At 34.8% G+C, this 14,474-nt stretch overlaps 1 protein-coding gene across 1 annotated transcript in view; it reads right to left on the bottom strand.

Annotated features, from left to right (window-relative positions):
- Window positions 1–14,474, bottom strand: part of LOC123322580 (kalirin) — a 247,743-nt gene that overhangs the window by 38,904 nt on the left and 194,365 nt on the right. The window contains exon 21 of the mRNA XM_044910525.1: window positions 2,631–2,703. Coding sequence (XP_044766460.1) covers window positions 2,631–2,703 — 73 coding nt within the window. The remainder of the gene's footprint in view (window positions 1–2,630; window positions 2,704–14,474) is intronic.

The following is a 14,474-nucleotide window of genomic DNA, read 5'->3' as shown; positions in this document are numbered from 1 at the left end:
GAGTTATAATACACTATTCAGAGTATCCTTATATTTACATTTAACGTTTTTCACTACTATCAAATCATTGAGTACCGTCAAACGGGATGAAGTGGGTCAACCGTGTTTTCCCGCATATTTTATCGCGTAACTCATAGACAAGACCCTAAATTGCCGCGAAAAAAACTCTGTGTCTACTGTTACCTCCTTAGATTGCTAACTCGTGCCGTGGATACAATTCTGGATGGTTAGTTTTCTCACAAAAAAAAAGTTTCGTACCCTCTCGAATAAACAGCAATAACTACGATAGTTATTCTCACGTAAACTTTTACAAGTTACGTATAAACTAGTTAGAATGATATTCCCCATTTTGAAATCAAATAAACCACCACAGTTCTTGAGGAAAAAAAAATATTTGTAACATCACTCAAAAGTGAGGGGTGAAGTCGATCACCAATGATTTGGTCATGTTTGACCATGTTGCTTATAGGCCCATGTCGCAAAAATACCCTTTTAGTATATCCGCATGCAGAGGATATAGCTCTTGTGAAAAGGCACCAAATAATTCGCAAAATCCACCTGAAGTTACACGTGGCCGGCACATCTTTACTCTGGAAGCCAAAGAAGAGAGAATTGAATCTCTACCTATATGAAGACTGACTAGAGTATAGAGTACATTTATATAGTTTGAACTAGAAAAAAATTTGAATTGTTGGTATCTTTGGGGGGGAGTTGCCCACTTCCCTAGCTGCACCAGAGCCTTCATTCAAAAGACTGTTTTTATGTTCGTTAGAAATTTATTTTCGTTGTTTATTGTATTTTGTTTTGAGAAAAAACATGTTCAGTTTTACATAGAAAGAATAAAGTCTTCACCCCAAAGTACGAGGTTAAGTGGATCGCACTTCAAAAAATTTCACAAACTGTGCAGCCAAAAATTTTGGTAAATAGGCCAATCGATAGCAAAAGGATCATAGAATCTATATTATAAACGCCAGCCCTCTCGCACTGATACTTTGAGTCTTATTGCTAAAAAACCTCGATTTTTGATCCACTTCACCCCGTTTGGCGGTATTATATCAACATATATGCCATATCAATATATATGCCATCGGGGTGAAGTTGAGGCCTCATTGAGATTATATGAATCAGTCGTTTTGAAGGTTATTTTCCAATAAAATCCCCAGAACTTCTTCATCCTGTTAAAGGAGCTGAATGTTGAAGAAAGCAAATAAAAAAAAACCGGCTCTATTGGATGAAAGGCAACTACTGCCACGGAAAACACAGGATTCCAACCTTTTGCCTGAAAAACTCATTGCAAGTGGGTACCTTCTGAAAAGAGAGAAATACACATGGGTATTTGAAATTTAAAGGACATCGTTTTTTTTCACCATTTGGCAACATCGTAGATAATGAAGGACAACAGATCGGTTACGTTGATTAGAGAAACAAAGATGGCTTCGTGAAAATCATCATCTGTTATTTTATAAACAAGACACCATAATTCTTTGTGATTTGTAAGTGCCCAACGTTCTTCCATTTTATTTAAGAGTCAAACCTCTCTGTCTTAGGCCCGTTTGCACCAATCCCCCTTAAAATGAGTACTTAACTAAGCGTAGTTTAAAGTTAATGGACGCTTAATTTTATTGTCAGTTGCACGACTGTGGCTTAACAGAATCTTAAATAAGGGGCCCTTAAGTTTTCATATCTAGTGATATTTCAGTTTTTTATTATGGTGCAACTTCATTCTAGTCTAACAAATCTTTTTCATTGGTTGGCCGGTTGCCGATGATCGTTGTCATTTCATTAACCTAACTTTATTGTCCTGTCAGTCAGTGTCAAGTAAACTATTATATTAATATCAAAGAGTGACAACTTTTTGTTGCTGAATTAGCATTATTATTGATAATGAAATGGATTGTCAAATAAAAGGTACTTGACGTTATTAGAAAAACCACAGCAGTTCTGCAGACAGTTTATGAGTTCAACAAATTATTTTAGGTTAGAATCCCGCCCTTGAATACCTAAGTGGTCATTACAGGAGCGCTTAAATTTAAGGCTAGCTTTAGCCATTTAAATGTCACTTAACAGTTGGTGCAACGTAATTTAAGTTAAGGGTTTATTTTAAGGGACACTTAACACTAAGTGCGTTTGGTGCAAACGGGTCTTAGGACTCAATTTAAGGGGACCTGTTGCCAATCTGTGCTCGAGAAATGCTATTTAAAACACTATAGGGTGAACTTTCATTTGATTTAATAACCCATGGGGAGAATTTCCCAATCTATGGCATGTTGGGAGGACCCTGCTGCCAACATTACTAAGTGCACTGTAAATGGGCTAGGACCTCTGTTTCAAGATAGAAAACAACTTTCGACATGATGTTCATCATGAGAATACAGAACTCAAACATTCATTGCAGAAAAAAACAGTACCTACGACCATTCTTTAGATATCATGACGGTCGATAGGTAGCTACAGGAAATGCCATTTGCTGCCAGTTTCTCAGGCAGCACTAGAAATACACATCTTGCATTCCTTATGCTTTTCAATGAACAACCTCAGTAAGTTCTGTTTATCAAAAAACCTATACCTAGGTGGTATATAGGTATTCTTTTTCCTGCACTGATAAACATAATAAAACTTTGATTACTTACCCGCTGAATCCTCTCCTTTTATTTACTGGGGATGAAGTATTTGCAATCCCTCCACTATCGTTAGGGAATGTTTCTGGAAGAAAGAGAAAAATCATCAATCATTCGAATTTTAATATAAATTTTGGATTTATAACATATTCTGATTTTTATATTTTCATATCATTATACCTAAATGCATATTGACTGCATTTTCCTGTTTCCAAGAGTTGTGTAGTAAGCTAGCGTGTATTCTCCAACTTTACGGAGGAATAAATAGCGAACAGTGACCTTAACAATTATTGGTCACTTATAGATCCCAAAATGAGATCACCAATTCGAATGCAGAAATTCTGCAGTATGCGCACAATGAATCCAGTATATTTTGACATCATTAGGACCGAAATAAGTGATTTCTAAGAACGCCAAAGGAAACAGAATGGCAGAATGTCAATGAGGAATTACGGAAGAAGCGCTGTTTCCAAATCAGTATCGTGAATCATGAAGTTCTAGAATAAATATATTGCGCGCACCTTCTGCCCACCAATAGGTACCTATTGTAAAACGTCACTGATTGAATCGTGAATGAGTTTTTAAAATGGTAAATCAGAGTATGAAAAGATGCGACTGCACTTAATCTAATCATTGAAAGCCAAGATGAATAGAAAGTGAAGCACATTGGCAAAATCCCAAAAAAAAGATGCCAGTTATTGTTATCCAGTTTTTTGCCTCTTTCTGTGAAATAATCGTACACACAGAAGGCCGTGGTTTGTTAGAAAACTTATTCGAGTTATTCATTAGACACTTCGGTAGAATATGTATATGTCAAATGGAGGGCAGACAGGAAAAGGTTTACTCGCTGAGTACAGACGAATAGGCACGAAAACTAGTATTTTTTTTTATGGGGTCACCTGAATCCAAGATTTTCGATGGAAATTTTGGAGCGAAATTTCAGGGTCGGATAGTACTCGATAAGATCTCCAACATGAGGTATCGCAACACCCCTCATCCCTATTCAAAATCAAGAGGTTGTGCTCATCCCCGTCAGGGTGTTGCAAAAGGGGGATGCAAAGAGAGGAAAAGTTGTCCCACAGAAATTGACGGGTCTGAGCGATTTTCCACATTTTCATTTAGAAGCCAGAAAATCAAGGTGTTAAGTTCTCGTTTGACCACACTGTATATATGGCTCAGTATAAAATATCAAGAACGTTGGACTTTTTTACTTTAGCCTTAAAAAAACCATGGGTTTTCATCTTTAATGAAGTCAATTTACCTCTCTGGAAGTTTGCTATTCAATTTTTCGAGGTCGTATACGAAAGACATTGATTGCCATGACATGGGTGTAAAGCGTGAATTTTGTTACGCTTCAATCAATTCAAATTCGGGTACTTGATGATGAAGCAATATTGTTTTAATCCATGGAACCGGTATAGGTTAGTTGTGAATATATCCTGGTTGATAAGAGAAAACGATTAATTTCATCCTGCATATACTTTGACGAACTATTGTCTGATGCATCATAAGAAGGCTTAAACATTCCACCTCATTAGAAGGATTTCTGGACTTGTACCAAACTGAGAGGTACAAAACGTATCGTGAAAATAATTCAGATACGTCAGTCATGTGCTTTCAAAAAAATTCGAGTAGGTTATGAGGTTTTGTGCTTGTTCTTGAACATAATGCTCAGTTTTTACTATCATTGTAAAGGATGAAAGAAGAAGCTTTTACTATAACACCTTGTGGTTATCTTTCGAATTAGATAGCATTTCGGATGTTATAAAAAACTGCCAAGATTTTTTCTTGAAAAGTTCTCATATCGACACCAGAGATTAATATCATTGAGTGTTTTACGTATTTTCAATCTACGAATGATGTGGAGGCTTGCTTTAAGCTTGCTTATTATTTTTTGTCAATTGAAATTGATTTCTTTTCTGTCACTTTCCGAAGAAACAACTGAAAAATATGTCCAAAATGTCGCGTATAAAAATTCTTTATATTTTCTAGAATAGAACAAGTACCTTCACATTCCATTAACGATAACCACATTCAATTGTGTCATATAGAGAGATTTAGGAAATATGTACTCAAATCTCATCTCTAATTCTTGAGTTTTGAAAACATTAACTCTTACTTATGTTTATTTTACTATACAGAGTCGGTTTCAAGAAGGGGTGAAAAATCTACAGCATGGTTCAAATAACAGTTGAAAATTTCATCTTTTTGGCGTGAAGGGAAAAGAAATAGCTGAAAATTCATGACGAAAAACAGTTTTTTGTGAATAACTCAGAAAATATCCACTTTAGGGCATACACTCACATTATTTTTTAACGTAGATTCAATATCTGCCATAAAAAAATGGGGTTCTAATTTGAAAAAATTGATTTTTCACGATTTTGTCATCCCTAACTTTGAAAGCGATTTTTTCACCCCCTGTATCATGAATCGCGATTTCGATTTTCAAAGTGGATACATCAATCTTACATCTTGAAAAATTCCAAAAATAAAAATTTTCCATCCAAAAACCTCGAAGTTATTCTTGTTTCAGCGGAGCTCTATTTTCGATTTTGTTTTCGAATTTTCCCGCTCAGAGAGAATTTTCCAACCAAAACAGAAAAATGTTACATCAAAATAACTTGAAATTTTCTAAGGAATCTATTTCTGCAATAAAAAAATGGTGTTCTAATTTGAAAAACGGAAGTTGACGTCATTTCCGGAAAAACCGGAGGTGCTCATGCCTTGAAAATATTTTAGATTTCATCAGCATCGTGAAATACTTATAAGTGCTGAATTTCATGAAAATACGTTCAGTAGTTTCCCGTATAAATATGGGTGAGTTTCCTCGTGAAAGACCCTGTATATACCCGCTTTTAAAGAAAACCACCAACTCGAAAAAGACCCTGCAAATTCGAAGAAGTGAGTATATTTTAAGAACGCCTATCCACCAGTACCTAGTGTCAAAACTTTCCAAACTGCAATTCATATCAATCACGAACAGGAAACCTTTATGCAATATCACATGCTTAATCCACCTTTAGAATCCAATATGTGGGAGAGGAGAAATAAAATAGGACATTGCCTCATATTGTCATAATAAATTGATTCGTAGCATTTCGAATCGAGTAACCTTATCCATCCGGAATAATAATAATTGACAATCGATCGAATGAAATTTCTCTCGACGACGACTACGTGACTCATCTACAATATTTATAAATTATGCGAAATGATAAACATAAGCGGACAGTTTTTTTAACAGCTTGCCGAACAACCAGAATAGCGTCGAGTGATTCATGTTTATTTTTTCGTAATCGAACATGCCGAGTTCGTTGAGGCTCATTCAACAATGCGATCATTAGATCAATCAACGTATCCGGCCTCAACATGTGGAAAAATAGGGAAGAAAAGTGCGAATGAAAATAATGTTTACTATGCGAAGATGAAATTCTATTGCTTATTTCAGTATTTCTTCTAACTGTCTGATCTACATGAAAATAGTGGTACAAAATGGTAATATAATACAAAAATACTAGAAAAGAACATTTTCACAAGAGTCTGCAATTTTATATTATTTCCCAACTCACTCGATCTGTACCTCAACCATCACCATATTATAAAACCCAAAAAAAATCACAAAAAAAATAGGAGAAATCCTAAAACAGGATTCAAAATCGAAATAGAAATCTAGGCCTGAACAATTTGAAAAAAGTCTCAACAGTATGTTGTACAAATTTAGTTGGGAATTAGAATTAGGAGTAGGTAACATTTTGAATTTATTTTCTTCAATTCTTAAATTGTGTTCTCGTTCCCATTTTGCATTATTTAATCATAAATCATAACAATATTTCTTTTTTATACAGGGTATAAGATAAAACTTGTACAATATTGGAACTGTTAGTAGACCAGGTTATGACCGAAAAACCTCAATAAGAATATCACTTTTTGAGCGGATAATAGGCATTTTTTGAATTTCTGAAAAATTACTACCCTACTCGACTGCCATCTCTACAAATTGGGACTACCGGTAGATTCGGGTGACTTGGAACAGTCCTGTAACTTGGGACAATTACCCCCCTTGCAGTTTTCTTTGTTTCTTACCATTTATCAGTGAAGGGACAAACTTATAAGATTGTGTAGCGTCTTTTCGGTAAGTTTAACAATTAATTCCTGTTGAGTTTGCTGTGACCAGAACGTTTGAATTGACAGGAAAAATTAACGAGTTCAGGAGAGTAAAAGCGCGTCTTTTTATAGCTCTTATTCTTTCTAGTGTCCTGTACAAGTGTTTCACTTTGTGCATTTGTAATTTTTTTTTCTGGATACGTAGGATATTATGATATTAGATATGTCATAAAACAAGGTTGTTTACAAATCAAACACGGATCTCATTCATTTATTTTGTTGTTTCATAGGGTGACTTGGGACAATGCCGAATAGATACAAGCAACGCATTGGCAGCAGGAAATATGCCGATTTTTCGCAGGATATTAATATTTACGTTATTTCCACAAAAAAATCTCCAAAGAATGAAAGAAATCAAAGATCCCTTGTTTTGTTTAGTTTTTTTATATTTGAGTTGCAATATATTTACTTTCGCTGTAATAGTGTTTTATCATTTAATTTCCTCACAAATTCTAATTTTTCAAAACTATACACCGTCCCAAGTCACCTATTTCATTTGAGAGTTGAGAAATCCATAGATTTTAACTTGTGTCCCAAGCCTCCCAAATCGGTGGGTGCCTTGGGGCAAGTATATTTTAATTTTTTCAAAATTTGTATCCGAATTCTGAAGCCTGGTCGAGAGCCTGGTATATATCCTAATAAATAGTCTGAGTCATTAAGCATATTCGAACCTCTTTTTCAGATGAAAATAGGTCACTGTTTTGAAAATATGACAAGTTGAATTTAACAATCGTTCCAAGTCACCCGAATCTACGCTACCTAATTGAAATAACTTTGAAACAGTAATATTCAACAAAATACTCGAATAATACTTTCATACATACAATACATTTTTTCAGACATTTATGAAATTTTTCGAACGGTGAGTGTAAAATTGGATTTTTGATTTCCAACAATTCTTAGTTATCAACAACTTTATTGTTTGAACAAACTGGTGGAAATATATGGTAAGAGAAAAAGAATTTCGAGCGGGCTTTAGGGACTGAGAGGATAATCGAAAAGATTATATTTTAAATCATGTCAATCCTGAAAGGGATGGATCAAATACACATACCCTCAACATTTGAGAAATGATTTTCTATGGTATCACTCGTTAAATTCCGACGTCAGACGTCACACAATTTATCACTTGTATTTCAGGTGATTTAAGTACGAAGTTCAATCTTTCGCATCTTCACTGAATTGAAAATATTCTACCCCGAAGGACACTTTACCGTCATTGAAAATACTCCACCTATCATTCCACTTGCACTAACCAACCTCGAAGCTCGGACGTAACTATTTGTTGTAGGAACAAGTTAGATGCGATTCCGTGAGTGTTGGACTGATGTGGAAGGTGTAAGTAGGATCCCATTATTCTTATGTTGAATAAGGAAGTCAATCATAGTTGTCTACGGACGCTTATGTACAAGGGGGACCGAAAATAAGGAGTTTTGGTAGACAAAACAGAGGCTTTCAAAAATAATATTAATTTATTATTGCATGTGGCCAATGATAAATGAAATGAAGTCTAAAAAATGAGGTAAGACAATAATGAAATACCTTATCGTCTCCAAATATAATGATGGTGTTTCATATGCTCAAAACTCTATACACTATTCAATTTTTTGAATTGGTGGCTTTTAATCATCTTTGATACAATCGTGAATATTTTCGTTCTATAAAAACAAATAAGTAACAGTCCTTCAGAGAATACTGCGATGCTGAGTAGAAAGAAAGACTGATAAAAAAAATTTACCAATAAAACTTCCAAAAAATATTCCAGTAAATGGTGCACACATGCACTACAGCCAGAAAACCTTGCGAAATATAAATTTTATTCCATATCACTTGGATTTGAGCGCCAGCTCTTTCCAAGGATTGTAAAATGCTCGAAGCAACAGAATGGCACAAATATAATTTCGAAAAAATACGTTTCCATTGTAAGAGTTTAGTCGAATATTCACAAGGTTGGCAAACGTTTCTGAACTCGTCCATTAGAGGTACGAGCTGGTAGAAAAAATGACGTGAATGTAATTTTTTTCAATCCATTCATGAATTCAGGAAGTTGAGAAAATTTTCATAGGAAACTTTTGAAATAATTATTATTTTCAACTCACTCCGTGTTTAGACTATGACAATTCCATGAAACAGCAACAAACACTCATGTTTTAGACGGACCAAACCGACCTTCTTGAACGAATTTTCATTTGGTACTGATTGGATTCACGTTAAGTTGAACTGAGAGCTGTGGCTTTATTCGAAAAGCATGCCTAGATGGCCGAGATTGCGTAAAGTCGCACGAAAAGTCCCCATTTCCTGGAAATTCCGTGTGAATTACTGCTTCGCGTTTTTTCTCCATTGAAAAATATTTCATAAATGATATTGAGTAAGGAAAGCCCATTGTGAGAATTACGAATTTATTAGAACAGTGTTTTTCAACATTTTTCATGACACGACCCCCATAGTAAGAATAAATATCTTAACATACGTTGTTTTTTAATCACCTTGTATTCATGCGAATTGACATTTTCATATTGAGTAAATATTCTTCCCCAGCACAATAAATCTGCGATAACTAATTCAAAAAGATCAAAATTATGCTAGGATTTCATTTTAAGTGAGCTTTCCAAATGGTATATGTATGGGCCAATGAGTTTGAGAAAACTGTTCATTTTTATTACCGGAAATCAATTTACGAGTTTCAGTGCCATTTTAAGTTATTGGTTGAGAAACTATTAATTTCATATTCTTCACAAAAGACTTTTTTGTTTCTTCTGATAACCACAATAAGAAAAACAAAGATTATCGAGGATTTCCATTTTCCGTGAGCTTTTCAACGAGCACACATGGTACCTATATGTTTTCCATGTTGGATTCGTTTTCACTGTGAGATTGGTTGAGGAAATATTAATTTCATTCCAGACTTATACAGAACTCTATTCTTCCTCAGATATAATCAGAGGTTTATTCAATTATATTTACACAGAAACGCTAACAAATTGAAATTCACTCTCTCAAAAGGTTTTAATTTCTCACAATTATCCTGTCTTAAGTTAATTGAATAGACTTCATATTCAGTTGTATTTGTTATAATGCAACGTGATAAAGTAGCGAGAAGCTTTCCTGAGAAAATTTGTTGTGTATTGATTTCTAACCTCATTTTATATGCGAAACGAATGAGCTACAATGAATTTTGATTGAGAATGTAGTTTTCATGATATGCCTTGTTTTGGGTGAAAAATTGTGTTACAAAATATTTATTAGAATCTGAATAGCTTCACGACGGAAGATAACTGGACTCTTTAGGAACTTTTTTGTTGTATATTCGTGTATACTCCATTCACATTTATTTTAGCTCTCGGTTGGCCATGAAATAATTCTCTCAAGTTTTTGTAACTAGAACGGAGTAAGATTGGTACTCATGAAATGTCGTTAATGTCATAACGCCGTTGCCGCAACTAATATCAATTAATATTGAAAGTGATTGAAAAAAGAGAACACAGGGTTTCAGGAAGTGCTATTTAGAATTCAGGTCCGCTCATTCAAACAGTTAGGTATACCCTGATTGACTAAAATCCACAATACGTCAGACGGTAGCGAACATATTCATTGTAAGTGAATTTATATAATGTTTCATCCGAATATAAATATTTCAGCTGAATGTTTCTACAATCTGAAATATTGTGAATGAATAGGATGACAAAGAATTTCCTTCTATTGGGAGACCCAAAAAAGTGGTGGCAATTGAGAATTTTATGTTTTGGTGGATTAATGCGAAAGGTACTACAGGATTTTCGATTAATGTCATCGTAAAAATGTTCCCGAAAATGATTTTTCTATTTTCCATTCGACTTGTCCTGTACATTGTAAATGTCTTAATATACCAATAAATACATGATTATTATTATTATTATATCAAAGTATTCAGATAAACAGCCACAAATACGAGCCAGTTGTCCTGTTAATTGTTTATTCATGTGAAATTCCTCTTGACCTGAAACTTCCTTTAATTCCTTTTACTTCTATTGATGCAAGATGATTTTTGTTGAAGAACTGATGTAACGAATTCAAACTTAAGTTAAAAAAAAACCAACATTAACTCCTCGAGATAGTGCATATTATGATATTATACTGATCTCTTATATTTTCCATGCAAATAACTGCCTTCAATCACTTTGTACAAACTTCAATTCGACCACATTGTGGTGAAATGCGTAATTACTGAGTCTTTCAAGTAGAACGGACAACATAGCGCTGATTTATAACACAAAAATGTTTTGACAATCGTCATAACCCCACATTTTCGTACTATACGGAGTGAAATGTGTCAAATTTCCATGGCCAACCGAGTGCTAAAATAAAAGTGAATGGAGTATATATGTGGAATTTGGCCAGCGATAACTTGCCTACCCTATACAGGGTGTTCCTAAATTGAACGTACAAACGAAAAGGGGAGATTCCTTAAGTCAGTTTAAGAAAAAAAGTCCCAAAAACATGGGGTCGCAAACGTTTCGTTTTCGAGATACAGAGTGCGTTGAAGTTTGAATTTTTTTCAAGTTTTTTTCTCATAGTATCTACACTTCACAAGATATTCAACTGAAATTTGGCATAGATATTACATTTTAGAGTTCTCACCACGTGACATGGCAATTTCGATAGAAGATCAACAGGGTGATATTTTTTCTGGAACACTGCCACTTGTTCTTCTGCAGAACGTTTTTCTGGTGAGCAACTGTTAATTTGAAAAAATGTAAAAAGAAGCTTTGTTCTTATACTAAACTTTTCGGTCTCTTGTAGTTTTGTCGTATCTACCAACGATTTCGAGAAAAAAAATTTTGAACGATTCTCTCGAAATTCTCGTAACTATGATAGGAAGGCCAGTTTGTAATCTGTGGTGAATGCGAATTCAGTGTCAGTTTTTATGGAAATTTTCCTGATCTTCAACACTCTGTATCTCGAAAACGAAAAGTTTGCGACCCATGTTTATGGGACTTTTTTTTCTTAAACTCACTTAAGGAATCTCCCCTTTTCGTTTGTACGTTCAATTCAGGAACACCCCGTATAGACCAGATTTCAACTCTATCAGTTTGAAAAAGATCTTTTCAATCGTAAAAAGACGGATTTCACTGGTTAATATTTTGAGACATAGGTATAATTAAGTTTTCATCTGAGAAGTCCGAATGTGGATGATTACATCAAGTTTGAAGGCTTATCATATCAGATTATAGATAAACGCTAATGAACTGAAAGATTAGGGATGAATAGCAGCAATTATTGAGTTATCAACTTTGCACCTCGCAGAACTTGTCTATTCTCACTAATTATAGAAAAGATTCATTTCACTTCCAGATTGGAGCTATTCAGATAAAATATGTCAAACGCTCGTTTCTCGTATAACACACGTCAAAACTTCTTTTTCAGAAATATTTGAGATTATACCTTCTCTAAGGAATGTCTAAATATTAGGTAAGATCTAGTACTCCATTTCTTGTATCTTTTCTACGTATTATCAATACATAACAGAAAGTGATAACCATATTTTTCATACTAGTTATATTTAGTCACATTCCTTCCATGAAATACTAACCTCACTTTTGTCAGTTTGGTTGAACTGTCGACTGACGTACAAGTAGGGCAAAATTCGTTGTCTACTGATGGGATCTCGAGAACTATAAGAGCTAGAAGAAAACGCAATGACACATTCAGCAAAGAAACCGTAGCTTCCTACGATTCTTCGTTTTTGAGTTATTAGCAAAAAATTAGATTTTGACGATTTCGAAAAGTTCTCATAACTTTTTTGTCTTTGAAGTTACAGATCGGAAAGTTGAACCTTCTATAGGCACTTTTTCACGTAGAATTCACTGACGAGCTCGAAATATTTTTTCATTTCGAATCATTAGGCGAAAATGCAATGCAAAATATTATTGAATTTTTTATTTTTGAGTCTTTCCTCCGTAGATTTCACGCATAGAACTCGTAGACTCATAGAAGTGCTTAAGAAAGTTCAAGTTTCAAGTTATGAGAACTTTTCGAAATCGTCAAAATATCAATTTTTAATAGTAACTCAAAAACGAAGATTCGTAGAAGGCTACGGTTTTCAACATTCTTTGTTTTTTTAAAAAAGAGATGGGAAATGTATCATCTATATTCTTATAGCTCTTATAGTTCTCGAAATCCCCTCAGTAGACAACGAATTTTGCCCACCCTGTACCCTGTACATTTGTTTACATTTGTGTTTCTGTAAAAGCAAGAAATCTCGAATTTCTTAAGCTTTTCTATCTTATTTCCGATATGCCTATACCCATAAAATGAGAAGAGCGCTGATCTTAAGTCAGGAGCTCATTCAATTCAAAACTGTCCCACCCACCCATCTATTGGATTTTTTTTCAGTTTCTAGTGATACGATCCCTACGGAATTTTGCAAAAAACGATATTTTCATATGTCTGTAACTCAGAAACCATCGAGCGCATTACAGAAATGACACTACTAAAGTAGTGAAATTAAATTGTGATGGTTTAATCCAGAAAGCAAAAACACCACTAACCTATTCAACCAATCATTCATAGAAACAACAGAAAGCCTACTAAAAATATGATGTGAATCTATGAAATTCTCCAGAAAAATGATTTTCATCAATTGAAGATCTTCATGAGAGGATTCCTGAACTTGTTTCGAGAGATATTGTGTTAATTATTCTTCATTTTTGTTCATGAGGACATTTCCCTGAGTCAAGCCTCGCTGTTGAACCTTCCTTTGTCTAGTCTCAATTTGTCACTTATTGAAAAATTCGAGACCGCTCGTGTACTTCGCAAGCTAACGCTTTTAACAGACAATAATAAGCCCCCACAGAACCTCATACCGGATATGATAATGCAGGATATACCGCAAATAATACGAAGTTAGTTTCGCCCCATAATAGTGGTAGGTATTATAATAATCACAATGGAATATTGTTGGAATTACTCGATCCTCCTTTCAGGTTCACGCAAACTCATAAAATTAGAAACATCGCATCGGCGGCTCTGGAATAATAATCGACGTCGCCTCGAACCAAGACAAAACACAGTATTATTCTACGGAGGCAGGAAATTGAGGCTTTGTAAGCTACTACTAACAGAAAGTCCATTTGAAATTGATGTTAATCCGACACAAATGAACATTGGATGCTTATGGTTAGTATTGTTCATATGCGGGAAACTGTTGATTCTCTGGCAGACAAATTGGCGACAGGATAGGACGCCACTGCTTGACGTCACACGATTGGTCCAGACTCCAGGAGATTTTGACAAGAAATTCATGATTCCTATCATAGATAAGGAATTTCTCAGAATTGTTGTTTCACCAAAAATTCCCAAAAATTCCAAAAACCCAACACATGAAACTAAGTTGAACGCTATCTAATGAAAATTTGAACGGTTTGTTAAAAAAAAACAAAACTAAAATCCTGGTAAGTCAGTCAGAAAGCCCTCAAACAGATATCAGCCTGGAGGATGAAACTCTAGAACAGGTCAAGCAGTTCAAATACTTGGGAAGCTTCATAAATACAAGGGCTAACCTGGACACGGAAATACACAACCGTATCAATTCGGCATCACGGGCATTCTGGAAGCTAAAGGACAGAGTGTTTCAAACGCACGACCTCAATCTGAAGACCCAGACAGCTGTTTACAAAGCAGTGGTCCACCCAACGCTTCTTTACGCAAGCGAAA

The sequence above is a fragment of the Coccinella septempunctata genome, chromosome 1 (genome assembly GCF_907165205.1).
Source record: "Coccinella septempunctata chromosome 1, icCocSept1.1, whole genome shotgun sequence".
In the NCBI taxonomy this organism is placed as follows: Eukaryota; Metazoa; Arthropoda; class Insecta; order Coleoptera; family Coccinellidae; genus Coccinella; species Coccinella septempunctata.
The sequence above is the reverse complement of the archived record's forward strand: the minus strand, read 5'-3'. Positions and strand labels throughout refer to the sequence as shown.